The 26646-nt window shown below is 39.3% G+C and overlaps 1 protein-coding gene across 3 annotated transcripts; it reads left to right on the top strand.

The window, feature by feature from the left end:
* The first annotated feature begins 302 nt into the window (after window positions 1–302).
* On the top strand, window positions 303–26646 carry LOC138213930 (protein SON). 3 transcript variants are annotated; one of them, XM_069175251.1, is made up of 20 exons: window positions 303–411; window positions 3470–3661; window positions 5109–5143; window positions 5224–5426; window positions 6676–6866; window positions 8773–8951; window positions 9834–10086; window positions 11477–11670; window positions 12456–12608; window positions 14338–14513; window positions 16053–16187; window positions 16452–16538; window positions 17320–17538; window positions 18463–18573; window positions 19407–19523; window positions 20840–20879; window positions 22066–22134; window positions 22967–23082; window positions 24334–24435; window positions 25857–26646. In XM_069175251.1, the coding sequence occupies exons 1-20, from the start codon at window positions 329–331 to the stop codon at window positions 25932–25934; spliced, it is 2733 nt and encodes a 910-aa protein (XP_069031352.1). In that variant the 5' UTR covers window positions 303–328; the 3' UTR covers window positions 25935–26646. The 3 variants fall into 3 exon arrangements, with proteins under 3 accessions (XP_069031352.1, XP_069031351.1, XP_069031353.1); XM_069175250.1 differs by having other exon boundaries at window positions 20840–20987; XM_069175252.1 differs by lacking the exon at window positions 303–411 and having other exon boundaries at window positions 3606–3661; window positions 5089–5143; window positions 20840–20987.

Here is a 26646-nt window from a genome sequence, read left to right as displayed (position 1 = left end):
TTCCTGCTCGTAAGTATTAGAAATAGAATAGACTTTTAAAAAGAAAGATGTTACTGTCTGTGGACAATTTAACAGAACACCACATTTGGTCTGCACTTGTTTTATCTGACCAAGAAAAATGTAAAACTGCACTACATTTTTGAATTAATTTATTCATTTTTTGTTGGTTTGGAAGGGGATCGGTAACTTTGGTCCACACTCCCGTACAGCAGGTGGCGGTAAGGCTGGATTGCCACCCGCCATAACACGCGAAAGAAGACGAACGCGCAGAACGTTGGCAGCCCGACCGTTTCCACCCGGACCTTGCAAATGACACGGACACAAAAACATGGCGGCCAATATAGAGCAAATTTTCCAAGAATTCATACTTAACAAAATCAAAGAGATTGAAGACCAGAATGAAGACAAAACGTACGTTGTGTTTTTTTTCGCTCTCGTTTTTATTGGTATTAAAACACGTGATTTTTTTTGTTCTTCTTGCATTCAGCTGGACGAACGCGACGTCGCTCGTCCTTCCCGCGGCGGCCGTTCGCCGCGCGGGTCGTCAACATTTAATGCGCGAGCGCGACGTCGTTCTTCATCTGAATGTTAACTGTGTAACCAGGGGAGACGCGGGAAACAACAGTGTAACCAGGGGAGATGGGGGAATTAACAGTGTAACCAGGGGAGATGGGGGAAACAACAGTGTAACCAGGGGAGATGTGGGGAATTAACAGTGTAACCAGGGGAGATGGGGGAAACAACAGTGTAACCAGCGGAGATGGGGGAAACAACAGTGTAACCAGGGGAGATGTGGGGAATTAACAGTGTAACCAGGGGAGACGGGGGAAACAACAGTGTAACCAGCGGAGATGGGGGAAACAACAGTGTAACCAGGGGAGATGTGGGGAATTAACAGTGTAACCAGGGGAGATGGGGGAAACAACAGTGTAACCAGCGGAGATGGGGGAAACAACAGTGTAACCAGGGGAGATGGGGGAAACAACAGTGTAACCAGGGGAGATGTGGGGAATTAACAGTGTAACCAGGGGAGATGGGGGAAACAACAGTGTAACCAGGGGAGATGTGGGGAATTAACAGTGTAACCAGGGGAGATGGGGGAAACAACAGTGTAACCAGCGGAGATGGGGGAAACAGCAGTGTAACCAGGGGAGATGTGGGGAATTAACAGTGTAACCAGGGGAGATGGGGGAAACAACAGTGTAACCAGCGGAGATGGGGGAAACAACAGTGTAACCAGGGGAGATGTGGGGAATTAACAGTGTAACCAGGGGAGACGGGGGAAACAACAGTGTAACCAGGGGAGATGGGGGAAACAACAGTGTAACCAGCGGAGACGCGGGAAACAACAGTGTAACCAGGGGAGATGCGGGAAACAACAGTGTAACCAGGGGAGACGGGGGAAACAACAGTGTAACCAGGGGAGATGGGGGAAACAACAGTGTAACCAGCGGAGATGGGGGAAACAGCAGTGTAACCAGGGGAGATGTGGGGAATTAACAGTGTAACCAGGGGAGATGGGGGAAACAACAGTGTAACCAGCGGAGATGGGGGAAACAACAGTGTAACCAGGGGAGATGTGGGGAATTAACAGTGTAACCAGGGGAGACGGGGGAAACAACAGTGTAACCAGGGGAGATGGGGGAAACAACAGTGTAACCAGCGGAGACGCGGGAAACAACAGTGTAACCAGGGGAGATGCGGGAAACAACAGTGTAACCAGGGGAGACGGGGGAAACAACAGTGTAACCAGGGGAGATGGGGGAAACAACAGTGTAACCAGCGGAGACGCGGGAAACAACAGTGTAACCAGGGGAGACGGGGGAAACAACAGTGTAACCAGGGGAGATGGGGGAAACAACAGTGTAACCAGGGGAGACGGGGGAAACAACAGTGTAACCAGGGGAGACGGGGGAAACAACAGTGTAACCAGCGGAGACGTGGGAAACAACAGTGTAACCAGGGGAGACGGGGGAAACAACAGTGTAACCAGGGGAGACGGGGGAAACAACAGTGTAACCAGCGGAGATGGGGGAAACAACAGTGTAACCAGGGGAGACGCGGGAAACAACAGTGTAACCAGCGGAGACGCGGGAAACAACAGTGTAACCAGGGGAGATGCGGGGAAACACAAAAAAAGAGCCTGCAAGGGGAAGGAAGTGGCTACAAAGTCTTTCGTTTTGGTGTTAAGCGACTTTCACGACTTAAAACAGACCAAAATGAATCAATCAAAAGGCTTCCAAAAAATGAAAGACACCTTCTGTCATTTTTTGCGTCGTCACCGTTTGACTAAATCATAAATCAGAAGCCGATATATCTTCTTTGTTTGATATTGGAACGAGATTGTATAGAGATGCAAAAAATATCTACAACACTGATTCATTTGGAATCTAATTTCATGAGTTTGGGCTTTTGGGGGATTTTAATAATGTTTCTTTTGATTTCTAGATACTTTTAGGCCTCAAAAGTATTTTATATATATATGTATAAACTCACTCTCCTCTACCTCATACGTACTATATTTATTTATTTATGTCTGTATATTTATACTTTACTATACTTTTTATATACGTTGTGCCATATACATTGGATCCTGGCAATTTTTCAGTAATATTTATTATCATCTGCGTACAATAATGATCTGTTTCTCAATTTCAATCTGTCTTTGATTTATTTGGTGTATATACCTTGCCTCTGTTTATTTATATTTATATATATTTTTAAAAATTTTCATAATTACTTTTTTTCAAAATTCGATTCTTTTTTTTTTATCGCATGTGTATTTGTAATTTATTGTGTACTTACTTTTCCTACCTGTGTTATTAAGCGGTTCGTGGATCTTTAGAGTCATCTGTAAATCATCATATGTCATCTGTAAAGAATATGTCATCTTTTTTTTTTAAATAGAAGACACAAATCTTTACAGTTGACATATTTATATTTACAGATGAAATATTCATATGTACATATGATATATTCATCTTTACAAATTACATACATTTTTACAGATGACATATTTATCTTTACAGATTACATATTCATCATTACAGATGACGTATTCATCTTTATGAATGACATTAATTTTTACAGATTACATATTTATCTTTACAGATGACATTTATCTTTACAGATGACATAATTCATCTTTACAAATGATATTTTCATCTTTACAAATGACACATTAATCTTTACAAATGACATATTCATCTTTACAAATGACACATTAGTCTTTACAGATGACATTTATCTTTACAGATGAAATATTCATCTTTACAGATGACATTAATCTATTAATCGCCTATCGAATGTGTCTTCTGTTTCAAAATATATATATATTTCTATTGATTTTTCGAGATAATCAGGGTTAGCGAAAGCTTGTATCACCTGAAATTTTGAAAATTCTTCTCACATCTGGAAGCTTGTCAACGATTGTTGTGTGACTTGTTGCGTGTCTCGGTGTGTCGGTCAGGGCCGCTGAAGGAACCGGCGCTGCCGCCATGTCGCCGCCGGCGGGCCGAGACGAGCGGGACGACTTCAGAGGCAGCAGCTCACAGAAGAAACGCAAGAAGCACAAGAAGAAGAGGAAGAGGAGGAACCGGGCGAAAGAGAGCAGCTCGGAGTCCGGGACGGAGCTGGAGGGAGGAGCCAAACGTCAGCCCAGGTGAGTACGCCCGCCAGAACGTCCATATCACCATGACAACAACCTGGATATTTTTGGATTAAAAAAATTTTTTTTGACTTGAAAGCTGTTTAATTCACGGACAAAAAAAAAAAACGTCTCCAGAACCACCCATATACAGTGAAATCTGAAAATTCAAACATTTGACAAAGTGTTTTATTTTTGATCCAGATTTACCCACTATTCAGCTGTCAATCATTCTTTCAGCTCCCTTTTTACAGCATTAAATTACATCACTTCACACATTAATAGTCTCTTGGTTTTACTACAACATATTTATGATCATGCGCTTTTACTTAATTGTACTTCATTTCACTTCAATAAGTTTATTTCTTTTACAGTTTAGTGTCATAAACATTTACTTTACACATTAAATGGTCTGCTGTTGGCTATTGTATAGCTCTTAATTATAATAAAAAAAAAGGGCTATCGCATAATTTTGAGGACTTTTTAATGGAAAACAAAACAGGAGATTATTGATATGTGAAGTCAATTTAGTGAGAGCTCACTAAAAAATGACTGAACTTATTGAATATCTTTGCCCCCCCAAAACAATCCTTAAAAATGTATACACATGTATAAAGTCATTTTTTTTTAGTGTGCTGTCACTAAAATGACTTAAAAATATCCATAATCTCCTGTTTTATTTTCCAATAAAAAAAGTCCTCAAAATTATGCAATAGCCTTGTTTTTTTTAACTAGGAGCTGTAGAATAGCCAACAGCAGATCATTGATGTGTGAAGTGATTTTTATGACACTAAACTATATAAGAAATAAAGTTAATGAAATTGGGTAAAATGAAGCAAAAGCACATGTTCATAAATGTGAAGTGATGTAATTTAATGCTGGAAAAAGGGACAGTTAATGATGAAGAACTGAAAGAATGATTGACAGCTGAATAGTGGGTAAATCTGGATCAAAAAGAAAACTGTCAAATGTTTGCATTTTCAGATTTCACTGTATATGGGTGGTTGTGGATAAGTATTTTTGTTTGTTCAATCAATGTAAATAGTTTTGAGTGCACAAAACCTGTTTTGGCATGTGCGTGTAGGGAGCGTCTATAAAGTGATGCTTCCTACACGCTTGATCCACCCGTGCACATTAAAGTCTATTCGTACAATAAGACAACAGCCTGGATGTTTTCGGATATGAAGAAAAAAAGTAAAATTTTGCTGTTTATTACAAAAACCAGAATAGTATACCAACCAGGCGCCGGGAAATACGGAGGAACGATAGTCGTGCATATGAATTGATTTTGTAGATTATAACGAATATTTGAAATTCGTGCCCTCGTACGTATAGTCGGGTGTATTTTAAACTATGTATGTCATAATGATAAAAAATAAACAAATGAGTGGCTTCCTGCCATTTTAATATTAATTCCGACTTTTCAAATGTGCCTAACTCAGGTTTTATCTTTACCTCATAGAAGAGGAACACCAACAGAGGCGAAACAGGAACAAGGTAAGTCCGTCCGTCGTCCCGCTGCAAATTACGAATATGTTAATACATAGCGCAGAGCTGACGAACCGTTTTTGTCCAAGGTGAGGATGGCGAGAGTAAGTCCAGATGCCACAAGCAGCACTCGATGGTAAAGAGAAAGAAGAAGAAGAAGCGGAGGATGAAAGACGAAGAGAACTCCTCAGACTCCGACTCGGCGTTCACGTTGAGGCCGAGGGATCGTAAATGTGATCAAAGTCTATCGAAAAGACGACAAGCGGAGCTGCCGGATATAATTCCAAAACAGGTAAAAGCTAAATTGCATCGTTTTATTTTCCATCTAAATAGAAAAAAATTAGTCTTTTTCCATGTTTTACTGACATTCAGAGAACATTCTATTTACCTGAATTATAATGATTACACTGATAATAAGCTGGATGGTCCCTCTCCTCTTTAGCCTGCACAGTACTTTCCAAAAAATAATCTAAAATTTGGATTCGTCAGCCCACAGGACAGTTTTCCACTTCACCTCAGTCCACCTTAAATGAGCTCGGGCCCAGAGAAGGGGGAGGGGGTTCTGGATCATGTTTCTATCTGGTTTCTTCTTTGGAGAGTTTTAACCTGCATTTGTTCCCAGACGATAGTTTTCAGAAGTGTTCCTGAGCCCATGCAGTGATTTCCACTCCAGAATAGTGTCTGTTTTTAATGCAGTCCTGCCTGTGGGCCCGAAGATCACCACCGTCCAATATTTTGTATTTGGCGTTGTCCATTGTGTTCAGAGATTTTTTTCTTGATTCTCTGAATATTTTTTATGATATAATGTAACGTAGATGCTAAAATCTTGAAATTCTTTGCAATTTTTACGTTGAGGAACATTATTCTTACGATTGTTACACTATTTGCCCACACAGTCTTTCAAAGAGTGGTGAACCTCTCTCCATCGTCACTGCTGCTTTTTTTTTTATACCCAATCATGTTACTGATCTGTTGCCATGGTAACCTAATTAAGTGAGATGTTCGACCACGTTTTTTTTTTCCATTTTTTTAGCGTTACAGAACTTTTCCAGTCTTTTGTTGACCCTGTCCCAACTTTTTTTAAATGTGTTGCTGGCATCAAATTCAAAATAAGCACATATCAATAATATAAATTAATATGATTGTAATGCAATATTTTCATTGATACAATAAAACAAATTAGTTTCGACATTTGAAATGTGGTCTATTTTCAAGTAAATATGGGTTTTACATGACTTTCAAATCATTGCATTCTGTTTTTATTTACATTTTATGCAGCGTCCCGACTTTTTTAGGGGTAAACAGGGTTGTAAATCTTTTCCTGTTTTTTTTTTTTTTTTTCTGGTGATTTGCGTTGCAACTGGTTTCTATAAAGTCGAAATGCTATTTTCACTATGTCGTCAAGGGGGGAAATAAAATACCAGCTAAAAATCATCCATGGCCCAGTCGTACTGCATAAGACTGCCACGCACAGTAAAAATCCGTGACGTGAAAAGACTGATAAAATTTTGTATTTTCTCTCTTTCGTGCTCCCTAAAAAGGACAACTCCAACAAAGGAGGTGGAGATGAGGAGAGACGTAGCGGAAGGAGCGAACGCTCACCGTCACATTCCTGTTCTCAAACACATTCCTGCTCAGTGAAGACGATCTCTCCCTCTCGGTCTAAACGTCGTCGCCGGAGATCCGGGTCTCGCTCCCCGTCCAGTCCACAACGCCACCGGACCTGCTCCAGGTAGAAATAATTTAAAAAAAACCTTCTTGAGACAAATGTAAAAAACACGAGGACCTTTCTCAAATGTTTTCCGCCATCTCGTTCATTTTTAATCGGGTGGAAACGTCACCCGTACGTGCATATTTTGCGCAATTTCATGAGACTTGAGCAGAAAGCACAGCTGGGTTCTGAACACAGACTGGATATAAAAGAGTTCGTAGCTTCCAGGTCTGAAAAATGGTTCCGATGCAGAAGTGTCTTCAGCTGCAATACCAGCGAGTGCCACTAGAGGTCGGCTCCAAAAAGCCTCCGGCTCCATAGACTCCCATTCAACTTCTCTCATCAAATCCAAAGTGAATAAAATGTGTCCATCAGTTATCTCGGTGTTGTTCGCTAAAGTCACTCCTTCTTATTAGTTTTCTGGAGGTCCATCTGAAAATAATCCCTCATTCATTAGAAAAGAAGATTCAAAAAGACCTTCAAGTTTTTCCTTCTCTTTTTTTGGAACAGTTTAAGTGCATTATCCTGGTACTTGTCGTGTACTGCATGAATCTGTATTGACAGTGTGAACACACTGATGCGCTAAGAATAGAGAGTCAGTACAGAGGTAGAACAACTGGAACGCAAGTACAACATCTGAATTACAAGTACAACATCTGGAACGCAAGAACAACACCTGGAATGCAAGAACAACATCTGGAATGCAAGTACAACATCTGGAATGCAAGTACAACATCTGGAACGAAAGTACAACATCTGGAACTTAAGAACCACATCGGGAATGCAAGAACAACATCTGGAACGCAAGGACAACATTGGGAACGCAAGTACAACACCTGGAACGCAAGTACAACACCTGGAACGCAAGAACAACACCTGGAAAGCAAGAACAACACCTGGAACGCAAGAATAACATCGGGAATGCAAGAACAACATCGGGAACGCAAGAACAACATCTGGAACGCAAGTACAACATCTGCAACTTAAGAACAGCCTCTTGAATGCAAGTACAACACCTTGAACGCAAATACTACATCTGGAACGCAAGTACAACATCTGCAACTGAAGAACAGCATCTGGAATGCAAGTACAACATCTGGAATGCAAGTACAGCATCTGGAACGCAAGAACAACATCGGGAACGCAAGTACAACACCTTGAACGCAAGTACAACACCTTGAACATAAGTACAACACCTGGAACGCAAGTACAACATATGTAACTTAAGAACAGCATCTGGAACGCAAGAACAACATCTGGAACGCAAGAACAACATCTGGAACGCAAGTACAACACCTGCAATGCAAGAACAACATCGGGAACGCAAGAACAACATCAGGAATGCAAGAACAACATCGGGAACGCAAGAACAACATCAGGAATGCAAGAACAACACCCTGAACGCGAGTACAACATCTGCAACTTAAGAACAGCATCTGGAATGCAAGTACAAAATCTGGAAAGCAAGAACAACACATGGAAACCAAGTTAAACATCTGGAATGCAAGAACAACACCGGGAACGCAAGAACAACATCTTTTGATATGCTGCTTCAGCTCAGATCTATGGTGAAATTGGAAATATGCGCTCATACCAGCGGCCACAGAAACTCACGTAACACTAGGTGCTAAAGTTGAACTTGACATCGTCGTTCACAAAAGTTATGGATTCATCTGCTGCTTTGCTGTGCTTGTCTTTGTGCAACAGGCACAGTTTAGAGGATTTGGATCGCACCTCGTTTAACGTTATTTTTGCCCACAGTAATGGTGAAGGAACTCTGATGTGCCTAATGCCACTACTGATATTAAATACAGTGAAAAACGGAAGACACGAGCTGCCTTCTTGGTATCGAGGTCTTTGTCATGATCCCGTCTTCTTCATGTTTGATTTATTTCCCCCTCTGTATGATTTACGCGGTTTCTCACAGCTCCTCCGAGAACAGGGGGGATTTGGACGAATCCACGCAGCATCCTCTGAAGTACCTCCAGCACCCTCAGCCGGTCCTGAGAAACATCCAATCAGAGGAGCCGACCGAGTTGAGAGTACCGGCGCTGCCGAGTCCCGACAAGCCGGCGCAGAGAAAAGAAGAGAACGCAGAAAAACAAGGTGAGACCAGTTCAATGACGAATAGATATCAAAATGATCAATCTCACTTCCTTGAACTATCACTTTCTGCAGCCTAACCTTTAATGAATGAATTAAGAATGATTTAACTGTTTTAAATGTGATTCCTGCACCTTTTATTTACAGCTAATATCAGTTTAATGTTTAAGAATAATACACATTTTTAGTCTTGCCCTGTGCTTACACTGTCTCCTCCCACACTGACTACATTGTACGTTTAGATGTCCAATCATTTTGCAAAAATGTAATTTGCAACATGAACATGCTACTTTAGTAGCGCTTAAAATGGCACTTACTGATAGCACTTTGTAGTTTGGCTTTCTTGAAGAAATTGTATTTTCTTGATTCCTGTTGTTCTGGTTTTTGTACCCTCATGGTTGAAATGCACTTATTGTAAGTCGCTTTGGATAAAAGCGTCAGCTTAATGAAATTTTATGTAATGTAACATTTTTCTTTCATAGGTTAAAAAAAACACATTTTGGTCTCATGCATGGACAAACCTTTTAAAGCAGTATTGTGAAAAATTTAGTGCTAACTAAATAATCTCTCTCCCCATCCCAGCATATAAGACAATCTATGGTGGTCACAAAACTTACAAAATTACAAATGGCCCCAGCTAGAGGAAGTGTTTGGTTTGTCCCTTCTGGGCTACTGTAGAAATTTGTCCTGCTTGGAACATGTAGATATGAAAGTCTCATTCTATTAATTCTATTAGTCATAATTTCAGGTGATTCTACACCAATGAAAACATACTTACTTCTCCTGAATTAACCCCCTACATGGTATTGTCTATAAAAATATGTTTGTTGAGATATTTAAGTTTTGTTCATGTCTTTGTTGGTCTTAACGTAAAAAACTTTTAAGGTTCTGGCACATCCCAGTCTCTATCTATGGAACCGGAGCAGACCGCCGAGCCCGGCTTCCTTCAGTGTAAAGCAACAGAATACCCTGAACTTAAATCGCCGTCAAAGAAGAAAAGAAAACAGTCCAGGACTCCACAGAGGAAAAAAGAAGCAAAGTTATCGAAGAAGCAGAAAAGATCCAAGTCATCATGTAAAGACCACAAGAGGCGATCCAGGTCCAAGAGCCCGTCGCTGAAGAAAAGATCGCGGTCAAGGTACTGTGACTGTTTTTTTGTTTTGTTTGTTAGAGTCTCCGTAATCCTGACGTTGTTATAAAAAAAAACTACCAACATTAGTAGTCGTACCGATAGTGTTATTTTGGAAATATTTCACCAATTATTTCATAACAGCATTGCATATTGCTCCTACTCTCTGGGATACTAAATAGAATAATCTACATCTGTAAATACAAAAACCTGTTTCCCCCCATTGGGATGCAATGCAAAATGGAAATAAAAAACAGATAGAGATTATTTGCAAATCACGCAAAACAACACCTGAAAGTAAAAATAAGAACAAAGACAACAAATCAAATGTTGAAACTGAGAAATTGAATTGTTTTTTTGAGGAAAATATATGATTATTTTGAATTTGATGCCAGCAACACATTTAAAAAATAAAAAATTAAGCTGGCACAGCCAGTGTGTTGCATCACTTCTTCTTTTAACAAAACTCTATTCAGGAGACCAGTTGTTGGAGTTTTGAAAGTGAAATGTCCCATTCGCCATTGCCTGATATTGGATAGGTCTGCACTGCAGGAGGCCAGTTTATCAGCGGACTCTTCTACTAGAGAGCCATGCTGTTGGAATACGTGCAGAATGTGGTTGGACGTTGTTCTGCTGAAATAAACAAGACCTTCCCTGAAAGAGACGTTGTCTGGATGGCAGCATATGTTGCTCCAAAACCTGAATATATCATTCAGCATTAATGCTTCCTTCCAGATGTTCAAGCTAGCCCTGCCATGTTCACTAATGCATCCCTGTGCCACAGATGCTGGCTTTTGAACTGAGCACTGATGGCAAGTTGGATGGTCCCTCTCCTCTTTAACCTGGAGGATGCGGCATCCATGATTTCCAAAAAGAATTCAAAATTTTGATTCATTACACCATAGAACAGTTTTACACGTCCATGTCTATTTTAAATGAGCTCAGGCCCAGATGAAGGCGGGACTCATGTTTATATCTGGTTCTTCTTTGCATGGTCGAGTTTTAACCTGCATTTGTGGAATTAGCACACAGTCAGTGGTTTTCGGAAGTGTTCCTGAGCCCATGCAGTGATCTCCATGACAGATTTGTGTTATTTATTTATTCCCCACCCCTTCTTCTCAGTCGAACTGCGCATTTCAGAGATGCATATCCTATGAAACTACACAACTTGGATCTTTCCAAAAAATGTCAGCGACTCGTTAAATCAGATTCTCTTCTGTCACATCTTCAGATTCTCTTGTGACATCATCAGATTCTCGAATATGACATCATCAGATCCTCTTCTGTGACATCGTCAGATTCTCTTCTTTTAATCTCAGTTTCATTGAATTTTGGCGGCAGGTTTGTTTTTGCTGTTGCTTTCTTGCAAACTAAAGTAAACCCCGTGTTGCCTGTGCAGGTCGAGGGGCCGGAAGTCGCGGAGGTCCCGTTCACGGTCAGCGTCGCGGAGTCGGAGGAGGGTCACGTACAGCCAGAGGGATCGCTGGAAACGGGAGCCGAGCCACTCCCCCGTGCTCATCCTCCGCAAAAATAGATCCCCGTCCCGGAAACACTGCGACGCCAGCAACAGCCCTCACCGCATCAGTGAGCTGGGTAAGACGCCGTCAGGTCCCACATATGAATGTTACTCACTGATTTATGCCTCAGTACGCAAACAATCACTGCTGTAACGCCGTTGCTGTCGTATTGTGTGAACATTTACATAAATACTGTATTTTTGTGAATAATTAATTCTTTTATGGACTGCAAAGCAAAAGAGAAGCAATTTTCCTCTTATATCTGTACTTGTTTGACTAATAAACATTTTTTGTATATTGCTGCCATCTTTTGGTGAAAAACATGATTTAATCTATAGTCCATAACCACTGCAGGTATACTTTTTTGATTTGTTTTAAGTCAAATTTTAATTACTTTTGTAGCTGTTTTCATCTATTCGATTCAGTTCAATTCAACTTTATTTATATAGCGCCAAATCACAACATAGGTTATTTCATGGCACTTAACACATTAAAGAAAAGGACAGCATAGAGATAGAAAAGAACTGTTGGTGGAAACGACAAGCGCAGGGCAGAGACTTGCAGCTCCATCTAGAAATAATTATTATAGTTATTATGTTCAGTACCAGTTTTTATTCTTTTAGAGTGGTGTTGATTCAGTCCTTAAAAATTTTGTTTTTATATTTACTGATAAAATCTCAGTTCATAAATTGTATAAAATGTATCGTTTGTTATTATAGGCTTCCACTTTCATGCCTATTTTGTTTTGAAGTCTTAAATACTTTTGTAGCTGTTTTCATTGAGAAGCATCTTATTTAGGCATCTAGAAGTAATTGTTTTCATTGATGTTGTAGCTTTTTTATATTTATTGTGTTTCATCAGATAAGGAGCAGTTGTTGGAAATCGCTAAGGCCAATGCAGCTGCTATGTGTGCCAAAGCCGGTATGCACATCCCTTCTAGTCTCAGGTCTACAGTGCTTCCGCTGGCTTTGCCAAGTATGGCCATGAATGCTGCGATGGCGAGTATGACAGCTGGTATGATGATTTTGACTTGTCTATTTCCTGAATGATGTTTTTTTTATATATATATATATTTCTGTCAAACTGATTTAGAGAGGTGTTGATTCAGCTTTTTAATTTTATTATATTTACAAAACAATACAATCTCAGTTTGTTTTGAATTAACAATTTTGTTATTACAGGCTTCCACTTTCATGCCTATTTTACAGCATCAGTCAAGTTACACCTCTATTGTGATTTCCATGTGTTTCTGAGCCCAAACATCTCTCTTCTTCTTATTGGTCTCCCTCGGTAGTGGTTTTCTTTGCAGTTGAATCAGGTTGAAGTCAACCTTAAAGGCCCATTTCATTGCAGTCTGCTGCTATCAAGCAGTTGATGCTGAGATGTATCTGCTACTTGAATTCTGGGAAAACATTGACATGGGCTTTAATCTGAGTTGCCATTAATCTGCGTTTTCTGAGGCTCAAATCATTACTCAGTATGCTCCCCAGCTGAGGCAACACTTCGTCTTCTAATGCAGTCCTTATGAGTGCCAGTTTCATTATTGTGTTTGATGGAAACTTGACTATATAAAGCTGGTTAAGACAGTCCGTCCAGGAAACAATTAACGCAAATTCAAGCAAACTTCAATCTTTAAAATTCCAGAGATTTTCTAGCGAAAAATGTCATCAGCAGAAGCTGTGTTGAAACTATTAACGACATAAAGTAAGACAAAAATAACTTCTCATTTACAATCACAACGGCTCTGCTCCTGTTTTCTCATCACCAAATAAAACTCAACAAGAGGAGAAGCAGGAAGTGACAGGATTTGCAGGAAATGTGGCCTTTGCAATATAATTTTCTACTTAAATGCTTATTATCAAAGAATTACATATTACTGTATGTTAATTCAGTTTTATACACACATCAAGAGACTGCACTTTGTTTTTGTGCATACATTAATCAATTAACATCAATGAAACGGCATCTTTTTTTGACAGCTGATGTAGTCATTATATTCTATATTACAGTAATCAGACTGTCTCTTCTGGAAAGCTATGTCACTTGAATGATTTTACTTGTAATTTTTAACCCCATGGTTTTCAATAAATCTATTTGAATAAATATATTTTAAAATATTATGACCAAAAGAAGTGATTAGTGCTTTAGAGAAATTAAATTTTTCTTCCTTGACTTGCAGTTTTTTGTAATTCCTGCAATTTTACCCAAAGAACTCCTTTAAAACATTGCAAATCATATCCCAATTTGTTTTTGAAAAATCCGCCGCAAAAACAAACATTTTTGATCGCAATAATCACAAAGAGGCTCGGTGAAATCCTAGCGGGACTGTTAAGATATGGCTGCTTTAAGCAAATCTAAAATGTAAAAAAGGTTTTGCTTTACATTTTTCACAAAATTCTATTTGTGTTATTTTGTAGTTTTTAGATGTTAGCATTATCTGTTATTACCTCTTAGTTTTTAGGATGTAATAATTCATTTCAATTCAATTCAACTTTATTTATGTAGCGCCAAATCACAACATAGGTTATTTCATGGCACTTAACACATTAAAGTAAAGACTTTACAATATTATACAGAGATTAATATAGTTCAAAAAGGTTATTTGAAGTTGCTTTGAGATACACTAGTTTAAATAGGTTAGGTTAGGTAGTTACTTTAAATAGAAAAGATGCTTGAATCTAATTTGGATTTGCTACTTTACGTGTTTTTTACTGGTCTTTTTACATCTCTATCTTCCTTGTAGCCACTGTGACAGCAGCCTTGTCCAACATCGGCACTCTGTCTTCACTGCTCCCGTTGCCCTCCATCACCAACAAGCCGCCTCCCGTCACTTCACAGCCCAACATTGCTGCTTTGGAGGAAGTGAAAAGGAAAGTAGCAAAGCAGGCCAACAGCATCAGCATAAAGGAGTTTACTGATGTAAGGGGGTACACAGCTTGCATTATACATGTTAGGAAAAAACTACCATTCAATCACCTCTGTATTGGTAATAAGTAAAAAAAAAATAAAAAAATAAGTGTATATGGTAGAACTCGAAGTTAAGGTGTAGGTTTTGATATCATTCTATCAAAACAATTCATTTTCAAATCCCTTATCCTCTGTTTGGTTTCTTCTAAACCTATGTACTGACTCACATTTCCGTTTGATTAACTTAATAAAGAACTATTAAAAGACTTAAATAGATTCAAATAAGAATCTAAAAACAAATATGTGGGCCCTCGTGCCTGCGCCCGACAGCGAAACATCAAACTTTGCTGCATCGCCACTGCGACACCGTTTGACAAAAACGCACAGGCTTTTCAATATATCATCAACGTCTTAACGCTATTCTGACTGGATTCGATGTCGATGTGATCAACCAGCTCGACAAAGCACGTGAAAGTATGAAAAATTTAATTTCCTGTTGCCAGCAGATGGTGCTATAACTATGAAACAATGTTACCACACAGATGTGTTCAGGGCGGGACTTTTATCAAACGTGTAGAGTTTGAGGAAGATCGGACAAATTACAAACTACAACAACTTGTAATTTCATGGTGAGATGCTCAAAATGGATGCCATGCCACAATCACCAAAAATGGTGAATAAATTCAAAATGGCGGACTTCCTGTTGAGTGTAGCTCATGGTGCCAAGAGACTTTTTTGTTGATCTACGTGTGATACGCAAGTCCACCAAATTTCGTACATGCAGGTGAAAGTAGGCGCGGGGGGCTGCAGTTTTTGGGGATGCTAGCAAACCATTTGGCCACGCCCATTCGCAAAACCTCTTTAGAATATGTAAATTTTCACCATGACTGTGCCAAGTTTCATTCGTTTTTGTGTATGTTAAAGCCGCCAAAAAAGACAACTATTTTGTCAGAAGAAAAGGTTCCACTCCGAGGGTCAGTTATCTCAAGACTTTTTTTGAGTTTGAAATTGGAAAAAGTTGATAATAAAGAAAAGCCTACCAAAAAAAAAAAAAGTTACTTGTGAATTAAAAAAAACACGTCCAATTTAGGTTGTGACGATTTCATTTGAATTTGGTCAGAAAAGAGAAACTTGGTCTGGAATTAGAAAGATTCTTACAGACGAGGTAATGTGCTTCCAAACTATTTTTACCAAGAGTCGGATCCCTTGGAAAAAACAGCTTGATAGACTTTCCAATACTTGGAAAAAAACATTGACCTGTGGTAAAGATCTCCCCTTTTTTAAACATTTTAAATGTTTTTAAATAAAAAAACATTGACCTCTGGTAAAGACCCCCTTTTTTAAACTTAGGTGCTAGACTGATACATATTGGGAAAATGCAACTTAATTTGCAGGCTAACTAATGGGAAAGAAGTTCTTGGATAATTCTGTGGTTGTATTTGAGCGTACTCTGATCAGTTTCTTTTGCGTGAATTATTTTTATTTTCTTTTGCTAAGGTTTACATTTTTCGACTCTTTGTAAATTTCAGATTTGTGTCTGTGTGTTTGTAGAAATGCAAGATGATCGTGGACAGTACGGGAGAGCTGCCGGTGGCGTTGCCTCACGTGTCCGACGAAGAGGACGATGGGAAACCCTTCGGAGGATCCGCTCTCAGGGAGCAGAAAGTCATCAGTTTCAACATTCATGTAACAGCAACACACTGTTTTATATTTATACGAGTTTATACATGACTATGAATGACATTTTTTTTTTTATCTTGTGAATGTTGTAGTAAATCCTACCTATCATACTCATGTACATGTTCTACACCGATATGTAAATGAGTAGTAATAGTGAGTAGTAATGCGATTGATAGGTAGTAAGTACTTAACTGGCTCATTAGTGATATTTAGTATATTATATATTATATTAGTATATTTATATTAGTGATTATTTATTTGTGTCTCCAGAACACGATGGTTCGTCCAGGAGTACGAAGCGACGCCGGCATGGCCAAGGAATTTCCCGTGTCCTCCGGATCGCAACATCGAAAGAAGGTCCGAGAAATATGTTTGAAATTTGTTATTCCGAACACGGTTTTAGTTTTTGAAAATAAGCTAGCTAACTCGCAGTTGCAAAAGTATTTCCTCCTGTCAAATATTTACAGGTCAGTTCTTTTAAGTGGCCACCGGTGGCGGTTTGTTAATACGGGCCGCTATGACTCCGCCCCCACCGACAGAGAGAGAAAAAAAATACTACTTTAACTACTTTTTGTAGTCTATTATGTAATAATAGTTTGCTTGTTTGCCTGTGAGCAATCAATACAAACTGTTTACACATCGTATTTAGTTAATTTCTGATGAGAGTGAATGAAGTCCTTCAACTTTGGCAACCACATGACCCGAGGCTGCTCTTCTGTTGGTTGTTTCAGATTTTCCACCTAGACCCCACCCTCTTTTATGGGCACCGAATCGGTATTGTTTTTTTTACGTTTTTGTATATAATGTGATTGAACAACTTTCGACGTCGTCTTTCAGGTTCCCCTCATGTCCGCCGATCCGTAATCCGTTTATTTTTAGGGATGAGACATGCACTCGGCTGAAAACGAGTGTCTGGTACTTTTGACGAGTATAATCCGAGTAATTTTGTCAATATCCGTGAAAGCTTCTAACAGCTGCAGTCATGAAAAAAACAAACACTTTTTGTTCAGGAACAGCTGCAGCTTCCTTGGACGCCTTTAATTTGAAAATTCTTTACGCCTTCCTCTACGTAGCCAGGTGTAGTCTTAAAACATGTCTCGAAGGCACGTTTTAAATTGTAATGTGCTTCACCATCCAGGAGGGTGAAGGTCTGGCCGCGTACGGAGAATGGGTTCCAGTTGACAAAACGAAAGACAAAGCTGCCGCTCCCTCCAGAAAGGCCCCAACGGTAGTTCCCGTGGCGACGGCCGCCTCGTCGTCAGGTGAAACCACGGCAGGAGTCGTACCGCCAGAAGTCGTCGAACATCCGGCATTTGTGACAGACAGCGACAACGTTTTTCCTGACCCGCTACTACAGGTAAGACATTTTTTTTTATTTTTTTTTTTTATTCATTTTAAGATCCTTTGTATTCAGATTTCACAGCTGTAAGAGTCCTACAAATATTATTTCTTTCAGCACTCTATTGTCAGGGCTTTACAATTTAGTTTTCAATATCTATAATTTTCAACTCTCTATATTAATATAATATTTCTCTGTTAGGAAAGAATTTGACAAAATATTTGTCTGATTATGACCAGAAGGTGCTGGAAACTGAATCCCAGATACCCACTAAATGAGTATTTCATGTGTGATAATGTAAAATAATTACACGTGCAAAGAAAATCTGTTCTGTTCAAGGTCATAAAAAAAAAAAAAAAATCCTTTAACCAACTATTAGATATATAGATGATAGATAGATACTGCATCCCTTGTCGTAAGATGTATTTGGTCCTACCTGCACCGGTAATACCACCTTACTATTGGCAGAAGGTGGCGGTAATGCACCTAAAAGCAGTTTGCCAATGAAGGCAGTTGGTTTTTAAATATGGACTTTTTTGTTATAATTTAATTAGTTAAACTTTCTGTAGCTTTAATGGGATTTATTCTTGTTGGACCTAAAAACAGTCAAATAACATTTGCATTAAGTGGACAGGATTTTGTAATAATTGAACTTTTTGGAATATTAATGCAGTTTGTATTCAGTTTTGTTGTATACTGTATATAATTACATCTTTTATTGTCATTTTGTAAACTTTTCAGAGTTTGTCGCTGTTAACTGTGTTAAAAAGGTTGTTTACTAAGGTCTCTGCTTGTAAACCTGTCAAAAGTGTGTGATTGATAACATTGTAATTTATTTCCCTTGCAGCTTTTTAATATATAATAATATTAACATTTTTGCCCCTTTTCTTCCTCTCCCCTCCAAACTGTTTCTTTTTTAACATCTGTTATTTCTCTTTCCAGCCAGTAGACATCACTCAGGCTGTAACCGAGAGAATCAAAGCACAGAGGCGATTGGCTGAAAACCCCTATGACATCAGCGCCATCTGCATGCTGAGCCGTGCACAAGAACAGGTAGAACACATAAGATTATTAGCTAAATATTCAAATGTCAGCGAATTTCACCAATTTACACAAAGTCCAGCTAAAATTGGGAATGTCAGTTTTGAAGCTATGTGCATTACAAACCAAAAATGGCAAAGAAAGTATTTAAATCCTTTACTGCAGTAAAAGTATTCAGCTGTGTCCATCAAAGCATTTTTTCCCAGTTGAAAATGGCAGGTGCTCTTCTGATGACGCCCAGCTGGGGGCTCTTGTAAGCGCCGAGACCACAGACTATATATAATAATAAGTGTACGTAGCTTCCGGGTCTGAAAAATGGTTCCGATGCAGAAGTGTCTTAAGCTGCAATACCACCGAGTGCCACTAGAGGTCGGCTCCAAAAAGCCTCCGGCTCCATAGACTCCCATTCAACTTCTCTCATCAAATCCAAAGTGAATAAAATGTGTCCATCAGTTATCTCGGTGTTGTTAGCTAAAGTCACTCCTTCTTACTAGTTTTCTGGAGGTCCATCTGAAAATAATCCCTCATTCATTAGAAAAGAAGATTCAAGAAGACCTGTTTTTGGGGGTGTGTCTGTTTGATTGACAGGCCTGTGGTGCAGTCAGGTTAGCTATCAGTGGTGGGACGTAGTATCACATGCATCTCATGCAGGGCTTGAAATGTTCACCCTAATAAATTATGGGTATGATCGTGTATGATGACAACGTTTTCCGTTTTATTGCTGCCAGCTTCGCACACACCGCTTTTAAACCGGATCTTTCGACAACTGACTATCAGATCCGACAATGACTTGAAACATGTTTCGACTGTCCGATCCAATCCAAATGCTGTGGTTTCTTTTATAGGTGGATGCGTGGGCCCAATCCAACACTGTTCCCGGTCTCTTCACTGGTTCAACTGGAGCTCAGGTCCTTACCTCCGAGGAGCTGTCCACCGGTGGACCGCAAGCATGGCTGAAGAAGGTAAGACACAAACACACATACACACACACACACACACACACACACACACACACATAACACACAGAAACAGGCATTTAAAATCACTGAAACACATGTTGCAAAAAAAAAACAAAAGAACATAAACAATGGTGAATTATGGCAAAACAAATTGAGACTAAAATCGTTGCACCATCCTTCACGGGCAGATCACCGATGGCACTGCAGGCGATGTTTTAATTGTCATGAATTGTCCTTTCTGTGGTTCCTGTTACTATGCCGACCATAGGAGTTGCACCTTAAGAATGAGTCATGTTTTTGATTCTCTGCGACAGCCATGGACGTTACGCGTTCGGGTTGTCCATACGTACGTCTCGTTCTCGCGTTATCTCGAGAACGACTTCAGGGAATCTCTTCAACTTTGCTAAACAGGTTCAGTCGGTAGCAACAATGAACTGATTCGATTTTGAGAGTCAAAGAACAATGTCTGTGGAATGCATGGAGGGATTAACTTCAAATTTTTGGCAGAAATGTTCACTTGGCCTCAACGTGATGTGATTTGATTTTAGTGATTGAAGGTCGAGTGATCGAAAGATCGAAGACCTCAAGAGCAATATGACCTCTCGTGTGTCCCATCCATCAAATCCATTCTTGTGAATGCAATATTTCAGGAACACCATTTAAAGAATGACTTAACATTTAGCACTGACTTGATGATCTGACTAGAATGCGTTGGTTAACTGCGACTTCACAAAACACGTTTGTGGCCATAACTCGTGATTCAATTTGATTCAATTTTAGTTATATACCGCCAAATCACAACACAGGATATTTTAATGGCACTTAACATAGTAAAGTCCTCACAATAAGTAAATTGAAAAGAATTTGGGGGATTTCATCGGCTACGGTTCATAATATCTTTAAAAGATTTGGAGAATCTGGAAAAAATCTCAAGGGACAATACTGAAAACCAATATTGGGGATCTTCGGGTCCCTCAGGTGGCACGGCATTAAAAACAGCCAAGATTCTGTATTGAAAATCACTGCATGGACTCAGAAATGCTTTCCAAAAACAAAAATAAAAAAAATAAAAAAGTATAAAATATAATGTATAAAAAGATAAATAATTGCAAAACATTTAGTCAAAATATCACAAATATGGTTCAGATATTGCCAGATTCAAGACAATCTCCTCTACACAGAAATGGAACGATATCTCTACTGATATATGGCCACCTCTTGTAAAATGTGGAAATGTGTGTCCATTAAAAGTCGGGATGCTTGTGCTTCTTTCTTTTCCTCAGTTGTGTTTTTTGGGTTTTCTTGGTGCCTTGGTTTAGGACCAGTTCCTCCGGGCGGCTCCGGTGTCGGGCGGCGTCGGTGAGTTCCTGATGAGAAAGATGGGCTGGAAGACGGGAGAGGGCCTGGGGAGGAACCGCGAGGGTACCGTGGAACCGATCGTTATCGACTTCAAAGTCGATCGCAAAGGTCTGAGACCAACAAATTTGCCAAACCAACAAAATTAGTGAGACAGATTTTGATAATTCGTCTTGACAACAGATGATTTGGTCTCAGGTGAGGGTACAGATCCAAAGCACTTCATGGTTGACTGGTAATACGATGAACCACAGCTGGATCCTAGTCTGGCTTTGACCCATTTCCTTTCCTCTTGGGAATGGTAAATTGGGGCTGAAGTAACAATCAGTAGACTCTTATGTAAAGTTCGAAATGTTTAGTACTCCAGGAAGTAGTCCGACCCTTAGCAACCACCTAGCAACATAGAGGATTTCTAGTCTCCAACTGAATAAATACAGAACATAGAAACACTAAACTGCTCAGCTAGCTCAGTCTGGTTGGAACAAAGATATCTGATGAACAAAGATATCTGATGAACAAAGATATCCATGGACTCATGTATTTTTAAGATCTTACCACCATGTTGTGTTAAAACCAAACCGGTCCAGCTAGCTGCAGCTAGGATGTTAAGTGCGTGACTATCCGTGGTGTTACGGTACGGGTGCTCGGAGCGACCAAAAAGGACCAAAAGAGACCCGACTTCACCAAATGGATAATTTAATAGACCTATAACAAGTAAAAACTACATTATAGTACATATTACATGAAATTCAATTCTAATTCTATATTCCCATTGAGGAGGAGTAGTCACATTTCTAGTGATGAGCAGGATGTGATGTCATGATGATTTTGTTCCAAATGTTCAGCTGACCAATCAGATCTCTGGGGGGACAGAGTTACGCTGGTTGTATAATAATTCTTAAACAATCCGTTGAAGTCATTTGATTAACATTGAAATTATGGATGTAAACAGGCTTCATTAAAACTGGAACCATTTTAAAATCTTTATTAAAACAGTCGATACGAAAACTAAATTTACCATTAGAATACGGCAGCAAACTGTAACACTTTCGAGGCTCCAAATATTGATTCCTAGTTGTCCCCTCCGTATCAAGCTGATACACTTCACCCGTTAGTGAGATTGGTACTACAATGCTAATAATGGCCGTAATGGTAGTGGCGGTGCTGACGATGACATTTCATGTTTCAGGTCTTGTTGCTGAAGGAGAGAAGCCACAGAAGCAGACCGGAGGACTGGTAGTAACCAAGGACCTGATGGGTAACACATACACAGATACAGCGGGATAATAATCCGGCAAAAATCATGAAGCTGTTAACCTTAAAGTTAATTTCACTACCTTCACTTTTAAGTTCATATCTTAAGACATTCATGCTATATCGTGTTTTTTTTTTTTTTTTTCCAAACCAGTCAAGGCTATCCAAATCTTTCATCATTTAAATTGAAATGATTTTTTTTTACATTCGCCCTCATATCAAGGAAAACAAATCTTATGTTTTGACATGTATCTCATCATAAAAGGTGGAGATACTTTACATAAGTTGTAAATCTGGCAATATAATTTAGCAATAAAAAAAAACAAAAAACAATTAGCATTCCTTGGGTTCTTAGGTCGGAGATATACCTGCTGTTGAAAACACGCCTTCGCGTTGACAACTGTTTTGCATTGTATTTGTTCATATACCTGACTTGTGTTACTGGACGACTCCACCAGAGGTTTGAAGATATTTTTGTGTCTTTATTATGATAAGCAAAAAAAACAAACAGTTTTAATAGCAGATTTCTTGGACTGCAATCAAACATCAAGTTCGTAAGGCTTTTGCCTTGAGAGCAAAGGTTTTCAATTTGAAGCCCAAAAGTCCAGTTTCATAAAAGGGATACGCGAGGCAGCTGTCACGCCAAATGCGTAGTTTGAACCTAGTTTATCTCCAGCCTAACGGTTAAAGAACTTTAAGAACTTGATGGAGAGGAGTTCATGAGAAAGTGTATAACTATCCAAAATATTAGATATCATTTATCAGTTCATCTTGGATTATTATCTATCTTGTTTCTGACTATGCCTGCTTTCTTATTCTCTTTTATCCATGTACAGGGAAGCACCCGGTGTCCGCTCTCATCGAGTTGTGCAACAAGAGGCGGATAATGCAGCCGGATTTTGTCATGGTTCATCACAGCGGTCCGGACCATCGCAAGAATTTTCTTTTTAAGGTGATTCAGTGTGTTAGTCTTTACTCCTCAATCATCATGACATCACACCCTGCTCATCACTAGAAATATCACTCCACCTCCTCAATGGGAATATGTAATTACAATTGAATTTCATAAAATATGTAATATAATGTAGTTTCTACTTGTTATAGTTCTATTAAATGACCCATTTGGTGAAATCGGGTCTCTTTTGGTGCTTTTTGGTCGCTCCGAGCACCCGTACCGTAACACCACGGATAGTCACGCACTTGACATCCTTAGTGACGTCCTCAGATATCTTTGTCATCAGATATCTTTGTCATCAGATATCTTTGTTCCAACCAGACTGAGCGAGCTGAGCAGTTTAGTGTTTCTATGTTCTATATTTATTCAGTTGGAGACTAGAAATCCTCTCTGTTGCTAGGGTGGCTGCTAAGGGTCTGACTACTTCCTGGAGTAGTAAACATCGCGTACGTTACATAAGAGTCTACTGATTGTTTTCCAGTTGTTAGTCGTGCCACGTGTTACCATGGAAACAGAGCTCACGCGAACAAAAAGTTTTATAAGTTTGAGAGCGAATTGCTCCACAATATGAGTATATTTAGATTTTGTATTTCATTTAGATAGTAGCTTTTTGTATAAAACAAAAAGACATGTTATACTCTTAATGTTAGCATGCTTTCACGGCTAACAATCTTCACAAGACAAAGTATTGGACACTTAGTCGATGGTGGTGCTCGAGGGAAAGTAACTGAACTTCTTTGTGTGTTAGGTGTACCGATATTGTTTGGTTCTTTGATATTTTTTAGGGCCCAAGCACCAAATGGTGCAAAAGCCCGAGTGTTACTCAAGCGATTATTATTCCCTATTATTATTCTCATTCCTTAAGTTTAATCGCCTTTTTGGCGGCTTTAACATACTCAAAAAACTCCTGAAACTTGGAATATGTGTCAGTCGTGGGGAAAATTTTAATAGTGTAGTGAATTTGTGCGTGTGGGCATGGCCAAATGGCTCGCTAGCGCCCCCTAAATTGCAGCCCTGGCGGCTACATTTACCTAGATACACATAATTCGGTGGACATGTGTATCACACCTAAATGAACAAAAAAGTCTCTTGGCACCATTGCCTCAACTCAACAGGAAGTCCGCCATTTTAAATTTAGTTCCCATTTTTGGCGATTTGCACGTTGTACTTTAATTTTTTTTTTTTATCGTGATTTCCTTCTCAAAAGGGTTAACTAAAAATTGCTAATAGCTGTTGCGTTGTCTCCAGGTCACAGTGAGCGGTGTGGACTACCAACCCCAGACAGCGAGTCCCAATAAGAAGCACGCCAAGGCCATGGCCGCCACCGTAGCCCTGCAGGCTCTGGGAGAGGTAATGAACGAATAAATTAATTATTGTTCATCAAATGAACAAAATATTATACTTGGTCTAATATTTGTTGAAGGAAATGATTCACTATTGCATATTTTCACTGGTAAAAAAAAAACTGAACCTCCAGGATTAGCAGTTAATTTGACGGTCACGTTAGGGAGAATTATATATAATAAAAAACAAATTATAAAAACTTAAATAACTAAAGTCCTCTTAAAAAATATGACTTTTTTTACTCTTCCCAAATACATACAAACAAAATCAAAAACCCAGTGATCGACCAATAAACCTTTTCGTCTTGCCTCCTGCAATATAGACATCTATTTTAATGTCTATATTTCTGAGAAATATAATCCAAATATATGCAAACATATATAACCGTATACTTTCAAACGTATATTTTCTTCATGTATTTTTACCACCGAAAAGCTCTTCCCTTGTGGCTCCTCATCTCCGCTTCATGCTAGCAGCTTTAGCAGCTGTTGGAGGTTTCTTCCTGTTTAAAGAGAGTTTTTCCTTCCTTCTGTTGGAGGTTTTTCTTCCTGTCAAAAGAGAGTTTTTCCTTCCTTCTGTTGGAGGTTTTTCTTCCTGTTAAAAGATAGTTTTTCCTTCCTTCTGTTGGAGGTTTTTCTTCCTGTTAAAAGAGTTTTTCCTTCCTTCTGTTGGAGGTTTTTCTTCCTGTTAAAAGAGTTTTTCCTTCCTTCTGTTGGAGGTTTTTCTTCCTGTTAAAGAGAGTTTTTCCTTCCTTCTGTTTAAGGTTTTTCTTCCTGTTAAAAGAGTTTTTCCTTCCTTCTGTTGGAGGTTTCTTCCTTTGAAAAGACATTTCCCTTCTCTCTGTTAGAGGTTTCCATCCATCCATTATCTAAACCCGCTTTATGCTGAACAGGGTCACGGGGGGGCTGCAGCCTATCCCAGCTCACTTTGGGCGAAGGCAGGGTAAACACCGTGGACAGGTCGCCAGTCTGTCACAGGGACAACACTTATAGACAGACGGAAGGGCAATTTGTAGAACCACCAATTAACCCGAGGTGCATGTTTTTGCATGGTGGGAGGAAGCTGGAATACCACAGGGACAGGGAGAACATGCAAACTCCTCACAGTAAGGCCCAGATTCAAACCCAGAACCTTTTCAGTCAGGTGACAATGCAAACCACTGCACTGTGCCGCCTCTGTTGGAGATTTTTCTCCCTTAAAGGGGAGTTTTTCCCTCCTAGCTTACTTGGGAATTGTTGAATTGTTGGGTTTCTCTGTATAATGCTGTAAAGTTCTGCTGTAAGGACTTTAATGTGTTAAGTGGCATAAAATAACCTGCGTTGTGATTTGGCGCTGTATGAATAAAATAAAATTTTAATGTTTGATTTTCTAATCATAAACTATTTCTATTTCTGGTGGTACTCAAATGTGTTTTATTTTGTTCCAAGGTTCCTGTTGATGGACCAGGACTCTACACCGGCCCTGTCTTCACTGCTGCTTCTACCGGCCCTCTTTTCTCCACATGAAGACACAGATAGAACTTTTTTTTTTAACGTTGGACATTTTGACTTGTCATAGAAAAGAAAAGCGCAGCATGAATGACGGCTCTATTCCACTTAAGGGAAGTCGTGCTCTTACTGGAACTTATTAACTGCTGTGCTTTCTCTTCTGTGACAAACGAAGGTCAAATTTTTCGACCATAGTGTTTTTTTAAAAATCTCGTCACATAAGCTGTCCATCATTTTCCACTCTGGTTGGCTCATTTATAGTCTCAGAACAAAGAACTTTCATGACAAGGTAGCTTAATCGTATTTCCTCCAGGTGGTTAGGATGGTAAAGAGTCATCGTATTCAAAGCGGGTGACGTCTGCATGTATGTAAGTATGTATGTATGTATGTATGTACAGTATGTATGAATGGTATAGTCCAATTTTAGCCCAATATGTATTAGCTGACCAATACTTTAGTCTGACAGTCACAAGGTACCTCTGCAATGAATGTTTTGTTCATTACAGCAAAGCAGAGCAAAGCTGGTCTGTTAAGTGAAGAGTTGTACATGTAAATGAGTGTTTTGGTGGTTAACTTCCGTTGGTCTTGATAGTACATTTGTGGCCTGCCTTCTAAAAAAAAACAACAAAAAAAACATGTTTCTCATACGAGGCTGTCAAACTTTGAGTCAAGCCTTCTAAAAGTGTGTAAACAGAAATAAAGATTATATTTATGTTATCCAGGAGAGAAA

Source organism: Embiotoca jacksoni, unplaced genomic scaffold (assembly GCF_022577435.1).
Source record: "Embiotoca jacksoni isolate LCO1_2020_lvr unplaced genomic scaffold, fEmbJac1.0.p SCAF_65, whole genome shotgun sequence".
NCBI classification, from domain to species: domain Eukaryota; kingdom Metazoa; phylum Chordata; class Actinopteri; family Embiotocidae; genus Embiotoca; species Embiotoca jacksoni.
This window is presented reverse-complemented; position numbering and strand designations above follow the sequence as displayed.